This window comes from Rhea americana, unplaced genomic scaffold (assembly GCF_003343005.1).
Source record: "Rhea americana isolate MKP2758 unplaced genomic scaffold, rheAme1 scaffold_240, whole genome shotgun sequence".
Classification (NCBI taxonomy): domain Eukaryota; kingdom Metazoa; phylum Chordata; class Aves; order Rheiformes; family Rheidae; genus Rhea; species Rhea americana.
This window is the reverse complement of record NW_028186358.1, coordinates 1,162,694-1,189,836: the sequence shown is the minus strand read 5'-3', so window position 1 is coordinate 1,189,836 and position 27,143 is coordinate 1,162,694. Positions and strand designations below refer to the sequence as shown.

At 46.3% G+C, this 27,143-nt stretch overlaps 2 protein-coding genes across 5 annotated transcripts in view; both read right to left on the bottom strand.

Moving 5' to 3' along the window:
- Nucleotides 1–8,064, bottom strand: part of FDFT1 (farnesyl-diphosphate farnesyltransferase 1) — a 22,801-nt gene extending 14,737 nt beyond the window's left edge. Inside the window, exons 1-5 of one of the 3 annotated variants that reach the window (XM_085306517.1) lie at nt 8,036–8,064; nt 6,397–6,587; nt 4,943–5,271; nt 3,904–4,100; nt 2,463–3,347 (exon numbers count right to left, since the gene is read on the bottom strand). In XM_085306517.1, coding sequence (XP_085162643.1) covers nt 3,031–3,347; nt 3,904–4,100; nt 4,943–5,271; nt 6,397–6,534 — 981 coding nt within the window. In that variant the 5' untranslated portion in view covers nt 6,535–6,587; nt 8,036–8,064 and the 3' untranslated portion in view covers nt 2,463–3,030. Of the gene's footprint in view, nt 1–2,462; nt 3,348–3,903; nt 4,101–4,719; nt 4,828–4,942; nt 5,272–6,396; nt 6,588–8,035 lie in introns of those variants that run through there. The other 2 variants (XM_085306515.1, XM_085306516.1) reach the window with 2 other exon arrangements.
- Nucleotides 8,065–10,654: 2,590 nt separating this feature from the next.
- GATA4 (GATA binding protein 4) overlaps nt 10,655–27,143 on the bottom strand; it is a 29,716-nt gene continuing 13,227 nt past the window's right edge. The window contains exons 2-6 of one of the 2 annotated variants that reach the window (XM_085306512.1): nt 18,278–18,447; nt 16,726–16,851; nt 15,623–15,710; nt 15,229–15,371; nt 10,655–14,230 (exon numbers count right to left, since the gene is read on the bottom strand). In XM_085306512.1, the coding sequence (XP_085162638.1) occupies nt 14,048–14,230; nt 15,229–15,371; nt 15,623–15,710; nt 16,726–16,851; nt 18,278–18,447 (710 nt within the window). In that variant the 3' untranslated portion in view covers nt 10,655–14,047. The remainder of the gene's footprint in view (nt 14,231–15,228; nt 15,372–15,622; nt 15,711–16,725; nt 16,852–18,277; nt 18,448–27,143) is intronic. The other variant, XM_085306513.1, reaches the window with a different exon arrangement.

Here is a 27,143-nt window from a genome sequence, read left to right as displayed (position 1 = left end):
GACCGGGCTGGCGCTCGCGCAGCGCCGGGACCGCGGCGTGTCCGTCCCCCGCCCCGCGCGATGCCCCGAGCCCGAGCGCTGCACGCAAAACGCGCAGCCCACGCGGCGCATCCCCGCGCACGGCGATGACACCCGCGCAGGCGAGCCGGGCGTGGCGACAGCAGCCCGGCGGCACCCAGCATCTCCCCGCGGAGAGGAAGCAAAAATAAACAAAAAATAAAGAAAATGAAAGAAAAAGCAGCGCGCGCGCGTGGAAGGCGCGGGGAGCACGGRCGCCCACCGTGTCGAGCGGCGGCATCACGGCGCGGTAGCCGCCCATCTTGAACCGCAGCAGGTGGTAGATGTCCTCGGGGTGGCCCAGCCATTTCTTCAGCAGCTCCATGGGGCCGCGCTGCTCCCGCCGCCGCCACGCGCGACCCCCGCCACGCGCGCCGCTCCCCGCCGCCGCCCGCCGGATTAATGTGTGTGCGTGGGGGGGGGGCGGTGAGGTGGTGCCGCGGCCAGAGCCTGCCCCACCCCCCCCGCGCCGCTCCGCCAATCGGCGCGCTCAGCCCATGGCTCGGTGGGCCGACGGCGGCGCCTATTGGGTCGCGTACCTCGCACCAGAAGAACGCCAGCCAATGGGGCGGCGGCACGGGCTGGTGTGACGGCTGCCGGCSGGCCGCTGACTGGGCGACGGCGCCCACCACAACACGCGAGGCGCCGGCTTTCTTAAAGGGGCCGCAGAACGTGGAAGGCAAGAGGCGCCGCCGCGGCGTGTCACGGCCGCCCCCCGCCCGCCTCACACCGCACCTCGGCCCTGTCACGCCCCGCGGCTCCGACACCTCCACTCCACACCGACCCTCCCTCTGGTACGGCCCCTACTCGCTGCCTGCCCCTCTCCACGCAAGCCCACCACACGCCTCAGAGACGCCCGACCGCCATTTCGCGACCCCCCCCGCCACCAACCGCCCTTTCACCCCTCACCAACCGCCATTTCGACCCCCACACACACACCAACCGCCCTTTCACCCCCTCACCAACCGTCACTTCGCCCCCCACCCTGACACTTCTGCCCAGTTCCTCCAGACGCCCCCTTCAAGCCTCAGCTGTGGGTAGGTGGGTTGTGCTTTTTATTTATTTATTCATTAAGTCATCTCCCATCCTTTTCCCTCCCGGCATTTCTCCTTTTAGCTCACTATTCCAGTCAGCAAGATCAGCCCAGCAGTCGGCCCTGCTTTGGATCAAGACCTGAGGCTTCATCCAGCTGCCCTGCTACTACAGCCAGCTCTTCACATTTGACTAAATCGTCTCTGCCCCACAGACACCTCCAGCCACTCCCTGGAAACCCCTTTTSCTAAATACATAAGGGGTACTAAACATATCATGCCTCATTTCCAGTCTGAGCTCATCCAGCCCCCATTTCTGCTAACAACTCATATTTCTCTAATAAAGACTCTCTCAGGCCCAGACCCAAACTGAAAGCCACATTGCAGGATATACACTCAGACACAATATTATTTTTTTTTTTTTTGGCACTGTACCCCATCTAGGGGATTATTCACCAAGAACATACATTGCAACCACCAAAGTGACTGACCACAGGGGTACTGAACTCCAGCACCTCCAATTTATTTACAGTCCATCTTTAGATCTAGTCCTGTTAAAGTCTTCCCTCCTTCCTTATATTTGACAGAAGCTGCTGGTACAGTCATCTAAAAGGAGGCACAAAACTCTGGAGCTTTGGTAGGCAAAAGCTGTTGCTGTTCTGCATCTGGGATTATTTTTAAATGACTGATTGTTGTCTTGCAAGTGAAAAGTAAAAACTGGAATTAACAGAATTGGTTGCTTCAGCCTTATGACTGCAGTATGTCTCTTCTGATGGTGCTCAGTTTTAGAGAGACACAGTAAATCAGTGATTTACAGTGCCCCTGTCCACTGACACTACTGCAGATGCAGTAATTCCTGGTGGAGTTAGCAGAAAGGAATATATCCCTCTTCCTGAACAGCTTCATCTTAATTCAGTATATCAGATAATCCCACCTCTGTAATTATAGCYAACACCAGTGTGCTGGGCTGTGAATCAGCATACTCTCAGCTCTTACAGGAACTCTTTCTAAGAGGTGAAAACAAATCACTGTAGCAGTGCTTGGTGTAGCTCATTTCCACATGCTTGCATAGTCTCTGTCCTCAGCAGCAGTGTTTTTGTGACAAATCCCATCCCTCGATGTCACAGAAAATATTAATTAGCTTTTACAGTGGCTCTTAAGGGATGCTTGTGAGGCTTTGGTAAAGCTGTAAGTAACAAGTAGGATCACAAATCTGACAAATGTGGTGGGTGTCTAACCATGTTTAGAACAGGGAATGCATGAAGCTCATGATCTGTAAGGTAACTTGAAAGCAAAACAGGCCACTTGCTCAAAACCCTAAGGTTTCCATAGACCATCATAAGCCAAAAGAGCATAGGAAAAAAAAACTGGGCTCCACAGGTATCCTAGGTCCTTGAGGTCAACACAGCAAGGCACTGGCACAGTTAGCAGAGGTGCCTCATCCATAAACATCCAACTGAAAACAGGAAAATTTTGATCCATTAGCTGTTTGATAGCCCCTGTGATCATACAAATGCCTCCATTCAGAAGTAGGTGGGTATATGGCGGTCACAGCCCAAGAAAGCAGGCTGTTTTCTTGTGACTCATTTCTACCTGGCAAGCTGGTTTGCCCAGAAGCTTGCTCTCATAACAAAACAAATTGCTGTTCACAACCTGCACATAGTTCTGAGGTATCTTGGTCTCTAATTAAACTATTTATGCAGTTGTGTTACTGTGACAAACAAACAAAAAGTAGGAGTGTACAACCACTTTCCTTCTTGCATCCAGAGGTACAAGGTACTTTGGAGACTCCTGTAAGSTCTAGGGAGGAACGCATACCTCTGCCAACTCACCGTTCCTAAGGAACAGGCTTAACAGCCCCTGAGAAACCACAAAGTCCTTCTCAACACAACTAAGAGACCATCCGGACATGCTCCAAAAGAGAAAGAATAAGAAAGGCCGCTCACTTGGTGACTAGGGAAGCTTCCCCACTCCCGGAGGGCATTGCAGGCTGGCACTGAGGACACCACCAAGTCAGTCTTTTGAAGCCACACAAGGGTCCAAGGGTTTCCTTCATCACTGCATGCCCAAGGGGACACTGCTCCTTCTGATAGATCTGAGGGTGCAACCCTTTTCCACGCAGCTTGCTCTGCAACCAGTCAGAGCTGAACTGAATGGCATAGTCAAGCAGACGCTCCAAATCCGAGAGTGCCAACAGAGAGCCTTGTGTTAACGGATGAATCTTTGCCAGGTACAAAATTTCATTCTTAATGATGTTCCCTGGAAAGGGTCAGAAATTAGGAGACTGTAAGAATACTTCTTATCAAGATGACACAGAAAGGAGTTTAACACCAGTTAAATGCTGTGATCAGCATTTGAGGCCAACTGGGAGCAACTCCTTCCAGGCTTAATTTAGTACATATACCCTTGTGGCCCCCATCACTGTGACTTCCGCCTAAAAGAGACACAGCTAGCAATACCGTGCTCCGTATCAGAGGTGGCGCATACAAGGAACAGGCTTAAATCTGGAAATAGATCTAATTACAACCTCTTCCCACCACCATTCAAGAAGATTTTCCTTTCCTTCACACGGACAAGCCACACCGACACAGTTCACTGGGCTGACGTGATGCGCTTAAGCATCTGAAGCCAATGACTGCAGCTTGTGAAGCTTGTTTTCAGTGAGAAGACCACATATTCTCTCAGATGAGCCAGCTAGGAGCTTACTTTGCCATAAGGCTAAGGAGTTAAAGGCTCAGACTTACTGCTTGGCGTCTGCAGACATTCCATTCACCTTCCTCCCTTTGTTGTTCTGCCACCCTGCCCTGGAACTCACCCAGCCCTGAAAAATATCTCTGATCTAAGAGGGTGTAGCAGACAGGATTAGCTGTCCTGAGGGCATCCAGTGCCCGACCACGGTGGAACTCCACAGACAGGATGTCAGAAGCAGGATCAGCCATTGGAGAAGAGCACCAGTGCATTCGGCAATTGTAGAAAACAAGGAAGCCCCCGCTCTCAAAGTGCAGAATCAGCCTGGGAAAGGCAGAAAAGTTAAAATCTTTAGCCAAAAACACCCCCAAACCATTTGTTATATTCTGCTCTGGCTAAAAAGACTTAATGGAGAGAAGAGTGTAGAAAGGGACAGCAGCTTAGGARTGCAGTGGAAAGTCAACAGAAGACAGAAAAGCCTGTACATGACGTAAGCTCACAGAGAAGGACACTGAATATGTGCCAAGGCACCAGCTCTATGGAAAGCAGATGGCAGTAATTATCATGAGATCAGAGCTTAAACCTTAAGTATCTAATATGGGGTTGATCACACCCCATATCCTCCTATTCATAGAATCAGAAAGGTTGGAAGGGACCTCTGGAGATCATCTAGTCCAACCTCCCCRCTCAGCAGGATCACCTASAGCATGTTAGACAGGGTTGCATCCAGGCGGGCCTTGAAGATCTCCAAAGAAGGAGACTCCACAGCCTCCCTGGGCAACCTCRTCCAGTGCTCTGTCACTCCCCCAGTGAAGAAATTCCTCCTCACATTCACACGGAACTTCCTGTGCTTCAATTTCTGCCCATTGCCTCTTGTCCTGTCACATGGGACAACTGAAAAGTTTGTCTCTGCCCTCCTGACACCCTCCCTTCAGATACTTACACACATTGATAAGATTCCCCCCTCAGTCTTCTCTTCCCCAGGCTAGTACACATCAATGGCATCTTACGTCCATTTGTTTTCACAGGTTTAAGAACTATTAGAGAAAAAGGACAGGCCAAAACCATCCTGATATATAAGTTTAGTTCAAGAAACAAACAGAAGAGTGCCTCTCCAGGGTGAAAGCAGGAAAATCAAGTTTGCTAGAAGAGGACTCGGCCAGTACCTGGGTATAGGGTCCTTCCAGTCCCCTCTCTTATTGGCTTTGTTTGCTCTTGAGAATTCATTTGCCCGAATGCTGCCAAACAAGCCAAAATGGACACGCAGCCAATTGCCCGGGCCCCCTGCATCTGGGCCATCAGATCTGGAGTGTGGTACCTCCTGAAACTCCTCTTCTGAGAGGCCTATCTGCAGAGCATAAACCTGCTCTTGCCTCTCTTGAGCAGGAGAACTTGTCTCACTACAAGCCTCTCTTGGTAATGCTAGCTCTTCTGCAGTTGGTCCTAGCAAACCTCCAGCTGCCACAAATGCCAGGAACAAGTTCTTCCCATGAACCTGAGAAAAAAGGTAGAACGTGCTGAGGATCAAAATAGTTACTTGTACAGGAACAGCCAGAGGTTTTCTTCAATCTCTCCTTTAGGCAGAGGGCACATCATCCCACCCTAAACATAGAAGGATTCACTAGGATCTGAGTCAATCCCATCAAAGCTGCAGTCACATCCTAAGCACTCCTTCCTCACCAAGATGAGGCACAAGGTGTTAAAATGCAACTCTGGTTCAAAGCCCACTCACAGACTTCCAACTGGTCCAAGAGACACAACAAAAGAGATGAAGGGTTTTTCAAGTCTGTCATCAATGCCTCTCATTGCTTCCTCACTTCATGGGGTCCTGGAGTGTCTCCAGCTGAGGTGACCTAACACAAGGGTGGCTTCAAAACCACAGGCTGGCCACAAGTGACTTCTTGAGCAGGTCATGTCTGTGTCCCCAGCTAACTCTATCATGTAATCAGAGGTGAGGCTGCAGCCACACATGAACTGCACTCAGACTTCAGTGTTTGGTCAGTCAAGTACAAGTCATCACCTGAGGGAGGTCAGGTGATTCAAGCCCCCAGCAGAACTGCTCTTTCCTGGAGACACACAACCCAGTGTGACTATCTCAGCCACAAATGTCTACTACATAGATATTTTAAACTTAGCCAGGTGAAATCCTGCCCTCTGGTACAAGGGATGCAACTGTGCAAGTTCACAGCTGAGGAAGACAAGGCTGCTGCTCCCAGCATCTACCTACAAAAGAAACCAACTCTSCATCTCCTAGAAGCAGCTGCTGACAACACTAGCTCCTCTTCCCTTGAAGCACACAGAACTAGTGCATTAGCACAACTGATCAAAACTCCAAATAATTCTGGGTGTCTATCTGCCCAACCACATACCTGCCACAGCCTTTCTGTGCAAAGTTTGGGGTCAAAGCTACTGCAGCAGAAAGCAGTACCCCAAAAAGGGGGATTCACACCTCTGTGGTCACGTGCCCCTACTTTGTGGTTATAAACAAAGCCTATGGCCCACGTTATGTACAAGCCTGGTATCACTCTCAGATTGTACACCACCTGCRATCCAGATGCAGGGCAACAGTGGTTTCCCTCAGACCTACCACAAAGTGATAAGGTTGTCTTCTATAGCTCACCCGAGAATCCTCGAGCCTCAGCGCTTTCAGTTCATTTACGTTGATCTTCCGGCTGCTTCCCCCCACCTTGGTCACTACTTGTCCCACAAAAGGGGAGGTCAGCAGCTGGAACTTCTTCACCGACGGGCCCTCTGGCATCTCTGGCAGCCGTCAACAGAATGGCAGATCTTCTCACACTTGGTACCCTAAAGCTGAAGGGACATTGCAGCTCAGAGCTACAAAGCCAGTCGGAGGCTGAGCTCATGTCCACATAAAAGGCTCAGAACAGTCCTTTCATGTCACTTCCCTTCAACCTCTGTGGCAAAGTCCAGGAAGAYAGACAGGCTCCTTTGAGGCCCAGGGCAATAGGGGAATCTTTATTTTTTTCAGATATTTGTGAGACTGAACAAAGCCCTRAGCAATCTGCTCTAATGTTAAATTYCATCTTGCTTCAAGCARRAATTTGGCYKGGRGCCCTCCAGGAGTCATTTCTGATCAGAATTTCTSCAGTAATCASARAAGASCTTCAGTTAGACTRTTCAGAATCTYTCCTCAYTAGAAACAAGARCTCACAGGACTCCAGCCATTTATCATTCACAGCCTTAATGTCCCAGCATAAAGGCAGAACAGAACCTTACACAGATGTTACTAGACCTGAACCAACTCAAGCCACAGTCAACCATCTTCTTCCACACTACCAAGAAAAGCATTGCTCCATGATCAGCATTGGATTAGCTCATCCTGCTCGCTTTAGCAGCTTCTTGCTACTGTCCCACCAACTCTAACAGCATAGGGCAGATTAGAGAGTATTTGTATGCTCTGCCAGCAACATCCAAGGTCACCAGACTCCAGCAAGAATGGCAGACAAAGCAGCACCATCCCATAGCATCCTTTAGCTCACACACAKAAGTTATACCAGCATGAAGGTATTATTTCTAGCACAAAATCCCAGACACGTTACTTGCATTTCTTTTGAGACATCTGCGAGGACTAGGTACGCAAGACAGCGCCATCCAGAGTGCAAACAGCATGGTTTTTCACCYCACAGTGACAATTCCACCAGAAGATTAATCCCACAGACCAGCACTGACCTTCAGGCCCAACAGAGCTCAGTACAAGTACAAGCCCCGAATTGCTACAGAAACACTCCTGCAAAAGAAATAACAGAGAAAAGAGGAAGCAGCCCAGGAACGGCCCAGGCTGCCTTCAGTGCAGAGCAGCTGTGAAACTTGAGCTTTCAGGGCTATGTGCTGCTGCGCTGCCCCATCTCTSCAAGCTGCCCTTGGCCACAACAAGGAGACATCCTTGTTCACTGAAGCTTTCAGCTCAGTAGAGACATYTAAACAACCAGCAATTTCCATTCATAGAAGAATCACAGGAGGATTGAGGTTGGAAGGGACCTCTGGAGATCACCTAGTCCAACCCCCCTGCTCAAGCATAAGCCACAAAATTCTCCCCAAGGATTTGAACCCGCAGCCCCGACCCTCCACGTGCAATTGGGCAGCTCTGTTCTCCCAGCCTGCCCCTATTGACACCAACTCCCCTCCCTCCCTCCCCAAGGGAAGAAGCGCCCTAAAAAAACAAAAAGCAATAAATAAATAAAAATAAATAAAAAAAAAAATTTCTTCCCAGCCTGCTCCAAATCCCTGCCGTTACCTACCGAGGGGCTCTGCAGGACCCGCTGCCGACGCTCACCGSGCGAGACCTTGCAGRGAGGGGTATCAGGCCGCTTCCAGCACGCCCCCACCACTATCACGCCTCCCTTCTTCGCCCCGAATTAGATTTTCTCCCCCTCCCCAGCCCCAAATTGTATCCATTTCCCAGGCCCCCTCAGTCGAGCGCCGAGTTGCAGCTCTCCAAAGCAATCGAGCGCCGCGCTGCTTCCTTGCACCTCCTCCTCCTCCTCCTCCTCCTCATTGCCCGCACCGGGGCACGGGGGAAGCGGGTCGCGCAGCTGCCTCGTATCGCCCGTAATGCAACTCCCGAGCCCCCAAACCCTGCAGCCGGCCCCAGTCCACCCCCCTTTCCGTGCACGCAGCTGGGGAGGAGGCAGCTCAGTCTTTCCCCTTGGGCTTCAGAGTCTTTCCTCTACCCCATCTCTGTTCCCGAGCCCTCTGCCAAAACCCTCCSCATTGCCAGCTCCCCATTCTCGCACCACCCTGCCTAACCCACCCATACCTCCAATACCCAACCCTGTCATACCACACACTACACCCAAAATCTTCATCCACCTGATCTTACAGGGGATGGAGGACCCCCACCACCACCACAGCAGCAGCAGAGCTGCTTGACTGGCTGCCATGGGGGCAATGGTGAGGGTTTCAACTGCCTGTCGCACCCCCTCAGCAKGCCCCTAGTCGCACCAGGGCTCAGGGACTGGCTGAACTGGGAAGGAAGCTGAGCACCAGAGGGGAAATGWGGGTGTTTGTACCAGTGTTGTGCTTCTGCAATAACAGAAGCGGCTTGGTGCGGCCCTTGCTGGCAATGTGGTTTTTGGCTCAGGGGTGGCATCTTGGAGTTCAGCTGGAAGCAATTAGGCAACATCAGCAGTGCATTAAGCAAAATTGTGTTAGTAAGAATTGCAAAAAAGATAAGATGCACTGTTATTAAGGTATCCTGAGGAGCCTTTCCTCTTTCTTCTGCATTAGTAGAATTACCTGCTGCATGGAAACATACTGGGCACTTCTTTTTCCTCTGTGGATTAAAAGAACCATCCCTTCTCTGGATGCGCTGAATATGTGTTAATTTACCATTAACCCACCCCAAGAAGCCCACCAGGTCAATCAGTCAGGCAGAAGCCATTCAGTTTTATTATCGTTGTTTTATTTCCATTAGTTCTAAAGGTGTAGAAGTTATGTGGATTGGTAGCCATACTACTTCATAATATATATTTTTTTACATCTTTAAATAATTACAGCTTGTTCAGTTGGTTGGTTGGTTTTGCCCTCCCCGTTACAAATAAGTGTCTGCTTTTGTGGGACCTTCCCAGCTGACCTGGGAAGCTTCAAACTTTATACATGAAAAAAAAAGCAAAACAAAACACCACTCCTGACATAGTCACAGCTTCAGAGTTGTATTAAGAAATGTTGATCGGTATTAAAGCTCCCTTACAATATTCCTGAGCTCCTCCTGACTGGAGAGGRTCCAATCAGCCCACAAGATTGCAAGTGAAATATGGAACTCTTCTGTTCAATTTATATAAATAAGAACTGAAGCAATTCAGGATATTGCACTTTTGTGAAGAGGAAAGAAATTTAGAAATGGTTAATGATCTTTCTACCTTTCTGGCTCCCCATCCTGATTCTTACCTGTCTATCTCACACTGGTGACCACTGGTCTGTAGCAAAGGTCTGATTCGACTGTTTGCACAATCAAACCTTATACTGAAAATCGTTAGGTACCAACATTTACATCTGTGATTAATGGTGACCTCTAAGGGAACGGTTCTCTCGRGGACATTTATATATGGGCTTAAGTGTTATGCAGGACTGGGCCCTTCCCTCTTACTCCTCAGGGCAGGCRTGATTTTCAGTTCTGTATTTATGTAGGACCTGGCCCAGTCACTAGGACCTCCAGCCACGATGCAGTGGAATAAATTACTACAGTAATAATAGCAACAACAGCAATAATAATATTGCCCTGAAGAGTCTTAAATAATTGCATCTAAATACATGAATAAAGCCTCAGGTTCTGAAACTCCCTCATCATTTGAAGGAAAACAGTGCTCGGATGTAACCCCAAATTTTGTAAGGTGGCCATCTTGCTRGAATGAGCTGAATCCACTGAAAATGGTAGCACTCCCATCCCCTCACTTTATAGTATGTCCTGTGAGTAACCCCAGATCTGTCACTTSCAGTATTTCTCATCCTGTGTTGGCCATTCCAGCTCCTACCTACTGAAGGGGCTCTGTGCGACTCCTGGGTTTGCAGCCAATGTTCAGCCTTCTGCAGTAAAGACTCGTTACTTGGGACTCCTCAGCCTGAGTAATTAATTTCTCAATAGTTTTGTCTTTTCCTAGTGTCTAACATTTATCTGGAAAATAATGGCAGGACCACCTAAYATGAGGGTGGTCAAACACTGGAACTGAAACTTGGAGAGGTTGTGGGTTTTCCATCCTTGGAAATATTCAAAACTTGACTGATCAGTCTCTGAACAACCTGATCTAGTCTCTTCTGACTTAAATTATTCTTTAATGCTGTGACTACAAGTTCCCTAGGASAGGACCCATCTAACCACAGTGTGTTTGTAACCAAAGTGTTGCACAGTTTGTGCAAGCACTTAGCACAATGGTACTCCATCTGAGGTCAGTCACCATCTTAATAGCAATATTGGCCAGAGTGTAGCCAAAGGTTCTGGATCAGCAATAGCTCTGCAACAGTTTTGGGTGAATCAAAAGAAAGACAAAACCAGGAGAATCTGAACTTCTGCTGTATGTAGTGGAAAASGAGGGACAAAAGAGCTCGTTTCTACCATTCAGGAGAACCAAACTGTCCTCAGCTCCAGAGACCCATCTTTTCAAAGTAGGTATCTGTCTTGTTATCAGGGTCCTTGTAAATGCTGCTCATTGTTTTATAAGAACCATGTCTTTAAGGAAGGCCAAGAACCAGTTAATATAGCTCTGCCATGGTTGTCTAGATAACCTGAGGGGGCATGAGCCAGGCTGATGTCTTGTGGGGGATTTTCYCTCTCACATTTCAAAAAGATTCCTTTATGACACCTCAGAGTATGTATTAAGGGCAATAAAGAATTTCTGCCAAGGCATTGGCTTTGAGGGCAGTAGGAGGAGCACAGTAATAGGGCAAGGTAGACAGAGCACCTGGGACCATCAGCATGGAAAGAGAAATGCTACATGTGTTTGGTCTGGATCTTAGCTYCTCTCCAAAAGGCCATCTGCTTCCCTCCCTCTCAGATTGCCCACAATGGATTCAGGTGTCCCAAAATGTGGGCATGTGTCAAGTGGCATCTGGGTGGACATCCTATCATGAACAGGAATTCACAGCCAGATCCCAAGAGAGCTCAGCTGCCAGATACTAAGGACTATAGTTAAAGAAGGAGGCTGACTAAAGACCTGTGTGCTTGGGGAGAAATGTCTTTATGTCTTCACCTCAAATTCATATTCTTCATGCTATTTCTTCCTGTATGTTTGAACTTGTAACTTTTCTGAATGGAGTCTTTTTTCATTATCTTCCCTTTATCCTTACTCTTAATTAAATCTCCAGGGGCCTGATACAAGGCTCACACAAGTCAACAGAATGTTGAGTCATATCCTGACTTCTTCTCAATGGCCTATCAGGCCTCAGCAGCCTCACAGAATTTCATTATAACATTTTATTCATGTTTCATTGACTACCTCTTCCTTATCTGTAATAAGCACACTCATGAGGGTAGATTCTGCCTTAGTCTCAGCAAGACAGAGCATAAACTCTGTRGGCACCTTAGCAGTGACAGATTGAAAAGCCTCCCAGATCTTGGGCTTCATTCCCATGCRCCAGTGAACATCACTCCTTGTAAATGTCAGGACAATGCTTCCTGCAGAGAAGCCCACCAGAAGACCCTAAAGGTGTTAATACCACTGTCCTGCAAGCCCYATGGCATCACTGCCATGCTCTTTTCTGAGAAGCACAGAGACATTGTTACCCCTCCAAAACTCTGTGAATCTAAGTTACTACTCAAAGCAGAGATAATGTGGAGGGGTCCAAGCCTCTACTGTGTCTCTACTCCCCATAGTCCCTCTCAAGACCACTCCAGTTGCATGCTTCCCCTTAAAAAAAAMATCTCTACCACCAGGGAAAAAAGGAAAGCTCAAAGGTAATACAATGCCATTCTTTTGCGTCAGTCATGTGCGTGGCTTTCCTCCTCCCCAAGCCATGTACCTTGGTATTTCATTGGTAACCCGTTTTCTGGAAATGTTCAATAGCAAGAGACGGAGGACTTTACATACTTCAGCACATTTCAGGGGGTGCACAATTCCTCTTCTAGATTTTCACTTTGTGGTTCCATACTCAAGTTCTGAGTGCAAATAGGGAAGAGAAGAACTGGGAAAGTAAGAGGAAGGATCAGAGAGTCTGGGAGTGGACAGAAAGAAGAATGGAGAAGCATACAGGATGAAAAGTCTCCCAAAAAATCTCTGCCTAGACAGGCAGGCCTGGCCTTCCTTGGAGATGTTGATGAGAACATCCTGGCAAGCATCTAGAGAAGCATTGAGAAAGATTGCACAGGGGGCTGTGTCATCTGCATTACTGGAGTCTGTTAAGCACATGCTAGACAAATAGCAGCTAGGGATAGCTTAGGTAGAATTTATCCCTTTAGTACAAGGGAATAAGCCAGCGACCTCTCAGCATCCCTTCCAGCTCAAWTTTCTAGGATTCTGTGGTTGCTGAGAGCCTTAGGAGCAAGTGTGAACACCAGTCTCTTGTTTAATACTCATGCATAAAGGAGTTATGCTTCTTTTGTAGGCAAGCAAGTCTATGCAAATGCTTCATAAAGAAAATGGCCCTTGCTTGCCTCCRTTAGAGAGCTGAAGATCCCAAAGATGAAGAATCCTGTTGTTTGTTGCAGAAAGTGAAATCCTTAAGGGTTAGACATTGGAGATGGTCATGGCCCAGCTATTGAGAGTAAAGAAGGCACTCATAGTATACCCRCAAATAAATGGCAATCAGATTTCATCAATGGCAGCAAAAACAACAGAAAAGAGTGAAAAAATAATTAAAATAAATGTCTCTAAAGCAACAGCACAGCAGCATTAGAAGAGCAACTTTCACTTGCTGTGCTCTAGAGTAATCTCCAGGCCCGGCTTGTAGCTATCCCTAAGGGAAGGCCTGGCTTGTAGGTATCCCTAAGGGAACAGCCAAACAATTTTCTTCAGGATTTGATAACCAATGTTTTTCTACCTGTTTCCAGAAGGTTTTTCCTTCCAAAATCCCCTCCTGATTTCAGACAGACAGACCTTCTCCAGGCTCAGCCAACAACCTTTTGGAAACACAATCCAATGGTTTTGYAATGATAAATAGGAAAAGAGTTATTATTAAATACAGGCATTCATTATGGTTTTGAAACCATTTAAGAAAATGAAGACACACTCTAGGTGTGTGAGCTGAGAGTTCTGGGGGGTTTTGTGGGGGCTTCTCTTTCTTTCTTGCCCTAGTTTGTCATATCAACTCCATTGAATCCACCATAGCACATCTAGTAAAGTCTGTGCAAGAAACTCTACTGGCTCCATTCAGTGGCGGATCACTGATTTTGGATGATGAGGAGATGATGGTGTTTTCTTCTGGTCAGGAAACTAATGGATGGTGAAAGAAGAAAAAAAGTGTCTTTGTGCCACCATCATCTGGATCGTCAATGTTTTCAAATAAATGAAACCCAACAACTGTGTCTATCTTTTCTTCTGGCTATTTCATTAGAGGCAGTGACAGTCAGATAAAGAGATATTTCTTTAAAGGGGAAAAACTTTCAAATCCATTAGCTACTTTGAGATTTGAGTCTTCTCTGTTTTGTAAGAGCTCTCCTACACCTCCAAGAAGTCCTCTTTACCTCTTTCCTGGAACATCTCACAAGAGGAGGGAAGTCAGGAGAGCAGGGGAGGCAGGCAACAACATTGACTTGATTATTACATGGCATCTTCTTTGTCTCTCAAGCAGATCAGCCCAAAGTCCATGGGTGGAAGACCAGCTTATGCAGTTATGATGTCCCCATGGTTTTCAGCTAAGACCAGGCTGTTCCAGGAGTCCTGTTTGGAGCTAGTCTGTGGAGACTGGCTGATGGCTGACTGGTAAGCCTGAGGGGAAAGCTTCAGGGCTGAAATCGCAGGGTGAATAGAAGATCCATGTCCAGACATAGCAGAGACCGAGAATGCCTATGGAAAAAGGAAGATCCTATAAACAAAGCTTTGAAAAAATAGAGAACCTTGCAATTCCTGTAAGTGGGAGTAATGCTTTTCTAGTAACAAGAGAACGGTGCACCTGGCTGAGAAYTTGGTACAGAGCTCCAAATTACAGTTTATGTATGATACTTCAGACAGACTCTTTCCTTCTTGTTCTTCATCCTGCTCTCCTGCTCTTTCCTGTTACTGCCTGTGGGGGATATTGTTCTCTTCATCATGAGGTATGCTATTTAAACACTGGAGTTCTTGAATCCAAGAGGAGACAAGCTATCATATACTACTGTTTCTTAATCTTACTGTGATACGGGGATCCTTAACTGAGGCACAATTATTAAAACTGCAGGCATCTGCACAGATCAGCTTCCAGATCTGGGTCTTGTTTAGCAGGAAATGCAGCTGGTCTCAAGRCATCTAGTGGTGGATATGATACAGAGAACATGACTTTACCCTGCAGCTCTCTCCTGTCTTACTGGCTTGCTTTACCTTTGCAGGGGCTCAGCTCAGTTAGATTTGTGCTCTGTGAGTTTATTCTCTTCACACTGAATTTCACACATAACCCAACACATGCCTAGCCAGTGCAGTGAAAGTAGAGTAATATTGCCAAATTCTCTTGCCCAGATCAAATCAAATCAAGTTATACAAAGGGAACCAGCATTTTCTTGTTACAGGGCTTATATAGCTGCCCAGTGAGAAGGACTTCCATGTTTTCAACAAGATGGATACCTCTTGTCGTTCATTTGGAGCTACTGCACGTCATTAAAAAATCATATCGTGCTTGTAACACATGGTGACAAAAATACATACTTTCATTCCATCTCCGGGGATAGCTTTCCTACAGTGAACTGTTAGAACCCTAGGTTGAAAGGTGGCAGCTTTTCCCCATGTAGAAGGTTTTGAGGATGTTCTCCTCACCATGTCTACCATACTACTGTTCCCATCTTTGTCACATCTCCAGTATCTCCCCTCTGTACCTGAGAAATTGGGCTGGGGTGCCCGTAATGAGATGAGAGCCCTGGTTCCGTTTTTATGGGGCGCATTTCCTCAGTGGTCGTGGCACTGCTGCTGCTACTGGCAGAGCTGGTAGTTGGGGTAAGACTCTCACTGCTGGATGCACCTGTGAGAAAGCAGGTAGTAAACCAGGCTCTTCCCAAAGAGTTTTCAGTACAAACAAACAAACRAAAAACAATGGACAGGGCTTTCTTACTGTTGATAGGCATTCAAAGCTATTCACTTTTTGAAGAACCAGACCATTTTGTGGTAGGGTGTCTGATCATAGGGCACAAGTCCAAATTTCATTTTAAATGGCCACACGTGCAAGCTTATACACACAGATAGGCAGAATAAACTTTCTTGTCCAACACTTACCTGCTGGTGTCTTTGATTTGTTAAGRTTCTTTGGCTTACGCTTCCTTGTTTGAATGCCTTCTTTTCTCATTGCTAAAGGCCTTGGAACCTATGGACCCAAATATAAAAGATGTTGGTTTCAGTATGTCTAAWAAGTCATCTAGGAGAACTAATTTTAAAGTCAGAAGGGAACAACAGCTCATCTAACTTACTTTCGTATAAAAGCAGAAAATTTCTTCCTGKCTAATGCATATTTTCTAGAAAGGGACCAAGTCTACATGAGAAGACCTCATTCAGCCASTGATTCTACTCAGCTAGTCACTCTCGTAGTCAGAAGCATCCTGGGATTACCAGAAGGAATTTGTTGGGTTAGTGCTTTCCCTCATTCACATTGTCCTCCAGCTGTGACCTGTCTCTCATAAATATTTCTCCATCTACCCCGAAGCACTAGAGATCCTTGAGGCCATGAAGATAGATATGTTAATAAATAAATAAATAAATAAATAAATTCCCTCAGAATAACAACGAGAAGCAGAACTGGGAATTGCTACTGCAGTTGCCAGGATGATGAACATCTCTATCTGCCATGGAGGATGGTCCCATTGCCACTGATTGTGGTGAGAGAAGGACTGGAGAATTTGCAAAGCTGCTTCTTAAAGTCCCTTTTTGCCTTAGTGTACATGTTTAAATGTGTACTTCACTCCAGCAAGACTCTTCTAGATATATCAGACACGATGCCCTCACCAACAGGAAGAGCACTATCCGGGAACCCTTGCCAGAAAAGTGGCAAGACTACAGCCAAGTCTTAGCTGGGAACTGATGCCTCATTTGGAAGGGCTCAGCCCTCCTTTGTGCTTCTGACTCAGATATTTAATTGAAATGCCTGAATTTAGCAGTGATGAATCTGAGTCTAATTTTATTGGATTTTAGGGTATCAAATCAGTACGTGAGAAGTGCCCTGCATACATCACTTCTTGGCAGCATGACCATGACTTAATGCTGGGGGGGAATAAGGCCCAAAGGGACAGAAGGAGAAGCAACTCCAGGAGAGCACAAAAAATTGTACAGCAAAGCCAAGCACCAGCTCAACCTCCCCATAAGAGTAAGGTCAATAAAGGCTTTACCCCATGGAGCTTCATGTAGAGTCCACAGGCATTACAGACTGGTTCTCCCTCCGCGTTTCTGCGCCAGAGTGTAGTTGTCGTTGTGTGGCAATTGGCACAAGAGAGGCCAACACGGCGGGAAGCTGACTGTGAGAAAGATTGAGGAAGAAAATACATCAACTCTCCACTGCTACCACCACCAGCATCTCAAAGCCCAAGGAGTTCTGTTCCAGGTCGCTGGTCCCCTCCCAGGACCAGCCTGGCACACAGTTTCTGTTGGTCTGTCCCTCCTTTAGTATGTTCCTCCTCTTGTCTCTCTTCTCGTTTCTCTGCCATTTTCTTTCCTTGCCTTATTGCAAGGAAATTTCCCTCTTGCCTTTCAACTTATACTTCAAGTGGGCCTGACTTTCCATAGGCCCTATCTCCTGTTTGCCAGTCTTGAGCAGATGTCTCCACTATCCCAGGGGCATCTCACATGGTGTGCCTGTACAGCCTCACCAGGAGTGCAATGCACCATGCAGTCTCCATCATGAGTGGACAGGATCTCTGCTTGCAGAGCTCTCTGGCATATCTCAGGCTCATAGAAGTGGGTTACYCAGTGACAGATTAATCTCATTTGTTATACTGAATGTATTTATTTAGGAAGACAAAAGATTTTTACTTTAACTACCCATCTACGATATATCCCTAGACATGTCCTCCTCTTTTTTTKKKGGGGGGGAGGGGAGAAATTCTGTCTGGAAGAAAGAGCAGATATTTGGCAATTTTTCCAAGATTTCTAGATCACCAACAGCCCAGCTAAAGGACAAGAGTGCATGTACAGATCCTCACAGCTCATATGCTTGTATTTCTTAAGGGTTTTCCAAGGAGCCTTATAGCATGGCTATGCAGATTTAAAAGGATGCATTGCTACATGCTGTAAATCACTAGCTCTGGTACCTAAAGCACAATTCCTGACCACACAGACGTGCCCAGGGATAACAGGTACACCAGTAAATGAAATACGGCAAGGACCTTGATGCTAGGGTGCAAACACTGACAGTGCTACATGGCTCCTGGTCAACATCATATTCTGCAAAATTAATGCAGGCTATGCAGGAATTCAGCTTCCTCTGYCAGGGACACTCAGGAGATCTCTGCCCAGGAAATCAGTGGGAGCATTGCTCTGCACCAGTCCTCCTCCAGAGCAGGTTGGAAGTGTGCAGCTCCAGCTCCCAGACCCCTCTGAGCCAAGGGCAGCACTGGCCCAAACTGGCCAGCCAGTTTGGTTCAGCTGCTAACTGACTGGCAGCAACGTAGCCTAGCTCAGTCCATAACYGTGAAGGAGTTTTCACAAGAGGGCGCTGGGTGGCTGTGGCTGGCGGCAGCACTGAGAATAGCAGTGTCATTTTTGGCATTTGCATGGGTTTTGCTGATATGAGCACAGACAGGTCTGAGCCATGCAAAGAGCYGGGCAGATGGGAATGGTGAATACTAGCTGAAATACCATGCAGCACCTCTACCTAGGCAAGCCCTTCTCACCTCAACCTTGCACTCAGCTTTGCCCCACGTGCGCTGTGTGGTCTTCACTTACCAGTCTCCTCTGAGGTTTGAACAAGGGCCGGTTGATGCCATTCATCTTGTGGTAGAGGCCACAGGCATTGCAGAGGTAGTGCCCCGTGCCATCTCTTCTCCAGAGTGGGGTGGACATGGCCCCACAGTTGACACATTCTCGCCCCTCTGAGTAATCATCAAAAAATTCTGCTGCCATGATGGGAGAGAAGCGAAAATACTTGGTTAATTACATGCCCATACATTTAATTTCTGGTCTGGTTCTCAATATTTGAGCCCCAGAAGTAATATACTTTTTTTGCAAAAAAAAAGTTCTTATTTTATAGGGTGTTCAAAACAGCTCTTCCCTGTGAAAGGAAGAGCAGAACCCCCCAAGACTGTTGGGAACAGGAATCCCTTTTCCTGCCTACAGTGTTGGCTGAAGGGTTTGTGTAGCAGCAGGGATGTGCTGGGACACAGATAAAAGGCAGACAGAAACAGAAGCCTTCCCTTGTGCTCTGACTTTATCCAATTTTCAAGACTGGCCACATCCAGGGCAAATAGATTGGGGCAGGCAAACAACCATGGTTACAATCAAGACAAGTTACTGGCAACCACAGACAAACACAGGCCTGGATCTACAAACCAGAACTGCCCAGAAATCAGCCAGTTGCCCAAACCTCTCTTGCTGGAGCTCAGGCAAGTGCAGGCAGAGAAAAGCATGCCTGTAGCTGTGCACCATGTTCAAGGCAAGGCAAGGCAGTCTTCCTCACCTGGCCCATGCCAGCTCTCACCTCAGCCTCTCTGCAGAGGGGAAACACTACAGAGCCAAGGCTGAGAGATGTTTGCACGCCTTTGGGTGATTCCCCTGCACAAGAATCARCTTCCCAGCTGCAAGAATCCATGTGTGCATCCTCAGCCCTATGCTGTCAGCTAGCACACATTGGCCTTGGACATTAGGAGGTGTCAAAGACACCGAGCTTCTTGATGCAACTCTCCGTCATTCTTRACGTCATGCTCCAGGGCTTGGTGCMTTCACTCATTACACTCYCTGTTCACTCTCCACCGAGGCCCAGCTGCAGCTGTGACATAAGGCTGWGGACAATTGCCCTGGGTTCGGGCAGTATGATCCCTCTGCTGTGACAGGTTCATATAATCTGCGAGGCAGTACAGAGCCGATACAATGTGTTATGACTGCATCATCATTTGGAGATACCCAGGTCAGCTCACCCTTGGATACAAAACCCTCAAGAAGCCAAGGACTAATTTATTACGGTGCACTTTGCCTGAAAAACGGGAGCATCTCATATAGCCCTTGCTGAGATGTAAATCTAGTGCCTGCAGTCAGTGTGGGTCTTGAAAAGGCATGTTGCTAATGGTGATCCCATTGAAGGACATCATCTAGTGAGGTCAGTTGGAAGATGTATTTCTTAYGTTACAAACCCATTCCTGCCTCTATTTGTCTCTCCTCTTTACCCAAAGACAGAAACCAAGGCATGCACACGTTCTGAGGTGGGCACCATAAAAGGAAGACCAGATGATAAAAAACTGGGGAGGAGGAGAAAAGGACAAATAACAACAAAGAATTCTGCATAGACTGAGAATAAACCAGGCGGCTGGATGTATGCAGAGAATAAACCACGCTGCTGGAAAAGCCTGATTCCCAACATACTGTAGCACTCAGGAGACTTTCAGAAAATGGTGAGAGCTTTGCACTGGGGCCTTGAGCCAGATTACAGAGCAGTGTAATCTTAGCTCTTACAACATTAGTGTACATCTTGCTATAGTCTGTGCCTGTCCCTCTTAGTGCTGTACAAGAATCTCAGCTTTCACCTGGAAACCAAGTAGTTTGCTGAACAGCAAACARAATTTGACTTCCTGCAGATCTGTCTCTCAAGGCTATGTGGATTCTYTGAAACTCGTAATGGTTATGTTCAAACATCAGACTTGTTTTCTCTCATCTCCTGCTCTACTGAATATCTTTTTGGAAAAATTTGTAGGAAACTAAATAACCACGAAACAAAGAGTTAAAAAATTACTGGAGTGTGGTTGATACACGAAAACTCAGAGAAACAGATTCACTTGAGCTTGGTTTGCCCCAGAAGACCATGCTAAAAATGGCAGGAGGTTAGACCATGTAGCAACAAGGAAATACTAGAAAACAGGAAATGAGTGCACCTAAAGGGCTCTGGAGTCAAAAAAAGGAAGAATCCGGTATCTTCTTAGCAGCTTAGAAAAATCTCACTATGTTTGAACAATTTTGATAGTTTGAGAGAGAATGGGAATCCCTCCAGGTGATATTTTTACATGTATGCTCAGTGATACTATAGCCCTAAAAGCTCATTTTCCTTTTTAAAATCAGCATTGAATCATAGCCAAAGTCTAGCTCAAGTAAACTTCCTTTGAAAAGAGAAGGAATTGGATCAGTTGGTCAGGAAACAACTCATTTCCTTGAAAAATCTCAAGAAGAACATTTCACTATTTTTTAGAGTTTGTTGAAATTGTTGATTAACATTTTCCAGGAAAAAAAGATTTTCAGAGTAATGCTAATGCTATGAGAAAATCCCTTCTTTGAAAASAGTTCAGTAAAAGTTGTCAACATGATCTCTGAGAATTTAAAAGCGTTAGTCCAAAAGTAACGGTTAAAATTCTTGACCAATGTAAGTTGTGCCTGTGACTAATTAAAAAATGTCATATTTTCTGGAGATTTTTGCACTAGAAGAGCAAACYCTGAATTTTTTTAATCAATAAGAAAAGAAAAAAAATCATAGWAGACCATCAGAAMCTTTAAATCTGGACTAGCTCTTGAATATGAAGTTCCCTCAAATGAGTRGGATAAGAAATGTCAAGTATAGAAATACTTTTCYTTTTTAGACGAAAGAAGAAGATGTYGTGTTGAAACCAGAGGAAAAGAAATGAATTTTTGTCTTCCAACAAAAATCAAATTTGTTACTGAATATTGAATATTCKTTCCTAAGCGTTTTTGTGAGACTCAGCTCCACTGACTCTTTKTACTATTGATTTGTARTCTGCCCTCAGAAGCCCCAATGCCAAACCACCTTGAGACCCTCTCCCTTTGCCTTCCTCATTCAGACCCTCTCCCTTTGCCTTCCTCATTCATTCGTATTTGCTTCCACTATATTCTTCACTACTTGTTTTCTTTTTTTTTTTCTTTTTTTTTCTTTTTTTAACGATTGCCATGGTATTTGAACTGGAAATTCTCCCTTGATGGGGTTTTACCAATTTAACTTTCCACCGAAAGAAACAACTTTTTTTTCCACCAGAACAACTTTTTGTTTCCATAGCACTAACCCTTGTGTTATTTTTCCCTCTTGGATATAGACAAAGGTGATCCTTGTGCACATTAATAAGTGGGAATCACTGGTGCTCAGGACCAGTGAGGAACAGACTTTATTCCCAGGGCACGCTGAAGCTTCATGCAATGGGTGGCTCTACCTAATTGTATCCCTCACCAGGTGATACCGATGGGGTGCGTCCCTTGTTTACACCACCCAATTCTGAGTCAGAAGATAACATTCGTGGAGTGTAATCTCATAAAAACACCAACCATTCCTAGAGCCCTGTCAGTGCAAAGCGAGCTCCTTGACCTCAAGAGATCTCACCTGAAGGAAAAATATTCTCTCCTACTTCAGGGTGTGCTTGATGGCAGTAAATTCCTTTTAACAAAGATGCTCTCTAGAAGGACGTGTCTTAGACACTGCTAGATAAAGTAAGTGTCTTCTCTCAGAGAAGACGACTTAAGCTTAATGCATGCCCTTTAGTGAATGAAAAGACCGCTCATTTTGGCACTAATGGAGAAATGGAAGACAARGGACTTTAATTATTTCTAATAAGAGGTGCTCTAATTTCAAAGCATCACTAAACTCAGTGTTGAAGTCACCAAGTCACTTTCTGACCTGACCTTCTGGCCACACAGCTGAGACAATCCCAGATGCWCTTGAAAAGTTGGGGATCTATAAGATAATGAGAAAGTATCACCCTAACAGCTGCAGCTTGGCTTCACATCCCTTCACATCCCTGTCACTTCTGCTCAGGCCCTACAGACTATAACAGCACACTACACCTATCTCCTCCCCTGCCTTACAGTTTGTCTTACCCTGACCCAAAAGACTGCAAGAGGCACAAATTCTAATTTTGTGTCTGCTTCAGATTTCTGCCAATCTTTCCCAAAGAGCCTGAGATTTAATCCCTTCAGTACTGAGCAACTATGCTTCGGACAACTTGGTATAGAAAAACTGAGCAACCAAAGTCTACAAGGGCCAGGTTAGGAATTGGGCAAGGGTCTCCTGAGCCATGTGGGCTATGTGAAATCTGACATGAGCATAGCCAGTATTCCAGACCTAGGAAACCCAGATGCTGCTCACTTTTGAAGATCTGGGCCATAGCCTGCCTTCTTCCCCCAGGGTTATAACTGGGACTGAAGCTACCTTTCCATGTCTGGGCACTCATCAGAAGGTAGCAATATMTCCAAGGTCCACGCTGAGATGAGCTCATTGTCATGCTCAGAGCCCAGAGTAACCATGAACCACCAGCACACCCAACTATACCAGGCATGGAAGTTGCTGAATTTCAAGTGCACTGATTGTTTAATTTACCCTTGTTACTAATAGTAGGGATTAAAGCGTGACTGGAGACTCCCCGGGAATAGTAGCAAAGTGCTTTTTTGGCTTCCATCTCAGGGCTGGAGCTCTAAATCCCAGCATTATGAGATCCCTTGACACTTATTCTTTCCCTTACGTTCCACTAGCAGTCGAGAAAGGAAACATTTATTCAGRCAGCAAATTGCCCGAACAGCTCCCTGAGGGACCCTGAACAATGGGAGTGGAAGGAAAGGCTCCCCCAGTCCCACTCAAGGCAACAATTTCCGTTTCACGGCGCAGAAGCCGTGATAATGGAGATTTATGGGTCCGTCTAGTGATCTCTTTAATAGCCTTTCTGCTGGGAGGTACATCGGGGAAGATATACTCCTTCTCCCAAGGCCAGGTATGGCCAGCACTAAGACAGGGTTGAGGAAATGATATTATTTGTCAGTTAGGCTAAGCAGGAAACAGGGCCTCAGCTGGAACAACTTACTTCACCGCACTAAATGATCTCATGCTCCTCTTTGAACATACAGCTCCCCTGAATGACTTTGCCCAGCCCTTATCTTAGATAGTATCAGTCTTTTGATCAGTCCTTCTTTTTATGGATTAAGTCCCTGGGTCTGATGCTGACTAATGCTAATGACTTTCAACTTAATCCTTCACGAATACCATTAAGCCTCTCACATGAGAACACATCATGAAGTCACGCTGAAGGACCTGGTTTGTGGAGAAGATGGTGTAGGTCCTTGCCSTGTCCTGGTCATCAGCTCACTGTGTAAAAGGAGATCTTCTCCTCCTAGCTCCTGTTTTTGTGGACTGCAAGGTCCCCAGGGCAGGAAATGTCACCTGTGTGTTGTATAAGTTTCCAAATCTTGGGTGAGGCCTTGAGCACATTCATTTCAGAAATACTTTCCACAAGGGGACATTCAGTCTCCAGGGAGTCAGGAACAACTCCCAAAGGAAGCACTGGCACCTAGCCGACAAAAAAGCTTCTTGGATATGGCCCTTCATGGCCTTTAGTCATTGAGAGTGGTCCTTTACATCACTGGCCAGGTCCACAGAGATCAGTTGGGAAGAATAATGCAAGGCTCAACAATCAAATGGATCTGAAGGCCACCAGTGAGCCCACACCTATCGGCACAATTCCAACATGACTAGCGCATGGCAAAATCTGTGGCCATGGGGACCAGTCTCAAGCCTGGCTACCTGGTTGCCTTCCCAACCAGGAGGATCAGAGACCACCTTGCAGTCAGGTCAACCGCGGACCAGAAGAAGGTTGGCCAGGGCTTGAGTCTGAAGGAAGACTTGAACTCCCCTTTCTGRATTCTGCTAAAATTCTCTTCCCACACCTTTGCAAACTGCAAWGGTGCCAGCTTGTCAATGCACCCATTCCTAAGTCCAGACCTTCTGCATTATGGGGACTTTCCTTTAATAATCTTAAATTTGTTGGCCTTGAAGAGATCATCCTGAATGAGTAAGCCTGAGCATTTGGGACCCACAAATATGATAACAATAGAAGCACCTCTGATACAGAGATTGAGTCCTTCAGTTCAGAGCCAGCAGCCAATTTATAAGTTTCTTTTGCCAAACCAGCCTCTGGAAGGGAACAAAGAGCCTTCCCTGCCCTGAACTGGGTCAGTCTCAGTTATTCATGTATGAGAAACAAGGTTGTCTCACTTCTTCTGCCTTCCAGTCCCCTCCTGCCTTCACTCGCTCTCTCTGTTTGCTGGACAGAAAGCGACTTCCATTAATACAGCACTGCARTTTTGTTTACAACTGTAGAGATATTTAATATCAACATTTCCCCCTGAAGAAGTGTCTTCTCAACTGAGTGAAGGAACTCAGCAAAGGAGAAGCTGTCTTTCAAACACAGCCAGGCACTTACAGGCTCTAAACAGAACTTGAGAGTAGTTCTCCCTGTGGAGAAACAGTTTCCTAAAACAATTTGTTATGATAAGAGGTGAGAGACACGTTCCTGTGTATACATGAATCCCAAATGGACTCTCAGGAGTACTCGCATCTGAAACAAAGGACATTGGCCTCTCCAACACATGGGCACACCAAGGGCTGAGAGGGTCCCAAGACACCATCACCTCCTTCTGCAAGGGAGAGCCAAAACAGCAGGGCAGGGGGAAATGAGATTTACCATTCCCAGCTGCTCAAGGTGGTTTGTCTGGGCATCCCATATCCCAAGTTGTCTCCAAAATCCTAAGGTAATAAAAAGTGACAATTACAAACCCTTCTTACTGTTCACRCCTTCAGTTTATCCTTTGATAAGTGGTTTGCTGCAGCTACTGGAGCTGAAAGTCACATCTTTTCTTTCTTTTAAAATAGTTGAGATTCTTCCATAAATTGCATGATACCAGGGGCAGAAACTTAAGGGGAAAACTCCACCAAATATTAAAAGGTTTCTAGTCAAATCATAACAGTTTTAAGTGTTGGTTGTTCCAGTACTATGGCAGAGCAGGGCTAAACTAGAAAACAAAACATAAGGCAGCAAAAAACAAGGAGAAGGACAAAAGTAGAAAAGGCAGGGAAATAAAAGAGCCTAATGTATGCCTTGGAAAGATCTACAGCCAAGAGAAATATGTCTGTGAGTCTTTCCTTTTTTGATGGTGACATCATCAACTTGAAATGCACACTGAGATCAGAAATGCCCCATATTTCACCCATTGCCTACTGGAGCTGAAGACATTTCTGTAAAGACAGGTTCTGTCCCTTGGCTTTGCTTTTCTTTCCCTTTTCTCTGCCTATTTCCCCTTCTGACAGAACTTGAGGACAATTCATGCAGAACATACATTCTAGGTGACCCCGCTTGAGCAGGGGTATTGCACTAGATGATCTCCAGATGTCCCTTCCAACCACAACCGTTCTGTGATTCAGTGACCCMATTTTTTTAGAGGCTAATGGGACCTAGGTACATCATTAGTAACAGGAGAGCAGGACAATGCCTGTTTGAATAGTCAGTGAATTAGCTGCTGGTGGGAATGCAGTTCTCCACTCTCCTGCGATCAGATGAACAGAAGACATCACCTGTATGATTTTGATCTGCAGGGGGATAAATTTCCCACTTTTAACTGAAGGCATCATTATGATAGCTTCACAGAAATGGTTTGATGCTATTCTGGTTTCCTCTGAYACATCAGATGACATCTATAGTGGGAAAAAATGGTTAGTTACTCGGTTGGCTTGTCAGGTCAAGCAGTCAAGCAGCTTTCCCACTGCAAACCTAAAGCCCATAGTTCATTGTTTAGGAAACATTTAACCTACWGTCTCGCTGAGCTGCATGCCACTTTGAAAAGGCAAAGAAATCTGTTTTCTTCTTACCTCATAAAATGCCCTGTTAAGACTGTTCCTGTGCAATCCCCTCCAGGCCAGTGTTTCACATCAAGGCAAAGGGAACATTGCGCCCCTCCCCTGCTCCTGTTCTGCCAGCAGCAATCCAAGGCCAACAGCACACGCCATTGCCAACAGCCAAGCATATTCTTTGTCTTCATGGGTTTGTTTTCCCCAGTTTGAAGGACAGTAGAGGCAAAAGCAGCCAAGAGACTGGCTGAGATCATGGAAACAGGTGTGCAAGAGGGACGTGACAGAGAGATTGGCCAAATCCTGATCCTGGATTTGAGTTCAGTCTTAGTTTTGCAATAAGCTTTCCCTGAGCAAGTCATTTCATCTCCCTATGACACCATTCTTCTTCCATGGGGAGGGTAAGAAGGCTCTTCTGTGCCTCACTGAAGGGAGACAATTAGAAAACTTTCAAAAGCCTCAGTTATATATGCAAAGACCAGCAGTGGATGGCAGCAGAATGGGTGGAAATGGGCTTGATTCTTCTAAAGCAAATTCAGACGAACTGCATCAAAGTACTAAGGTGCTACATTATTTCACCCAAGCACCTTACAGAGAGACTGTGCTCAKAGCAAGGCATGATGAGAGAGCCTGAGGCCACATAGCCACTGCAAGGGAAGGTAGARAACATCCAACCCAGTGCTGTGGGGTTGCTTTAGCATGTGATCTTGAGAAGTGGCAGGAGATAGTACCGAGGGAGTGGTCAACCTGGTCACTGGAAATGCCAAAACAGCTTCCAGTACACTTGAACCACCAAGCCCCAAACTATCAAGCCTAGCGGTTGAACCAGAGCTGAATGGGGAGATTGTCTACCCACACACTGAAGTACCATGACCCACATCTACAARGTACGTAGTTTACTATCCAGGAAGAAGGMTACAAACACACCTGAGGATGTAGTGGCCTGTATCTTTACAAGGAATAAGATTCTGACCAGCATTTCTCATACTACTTTAGGCA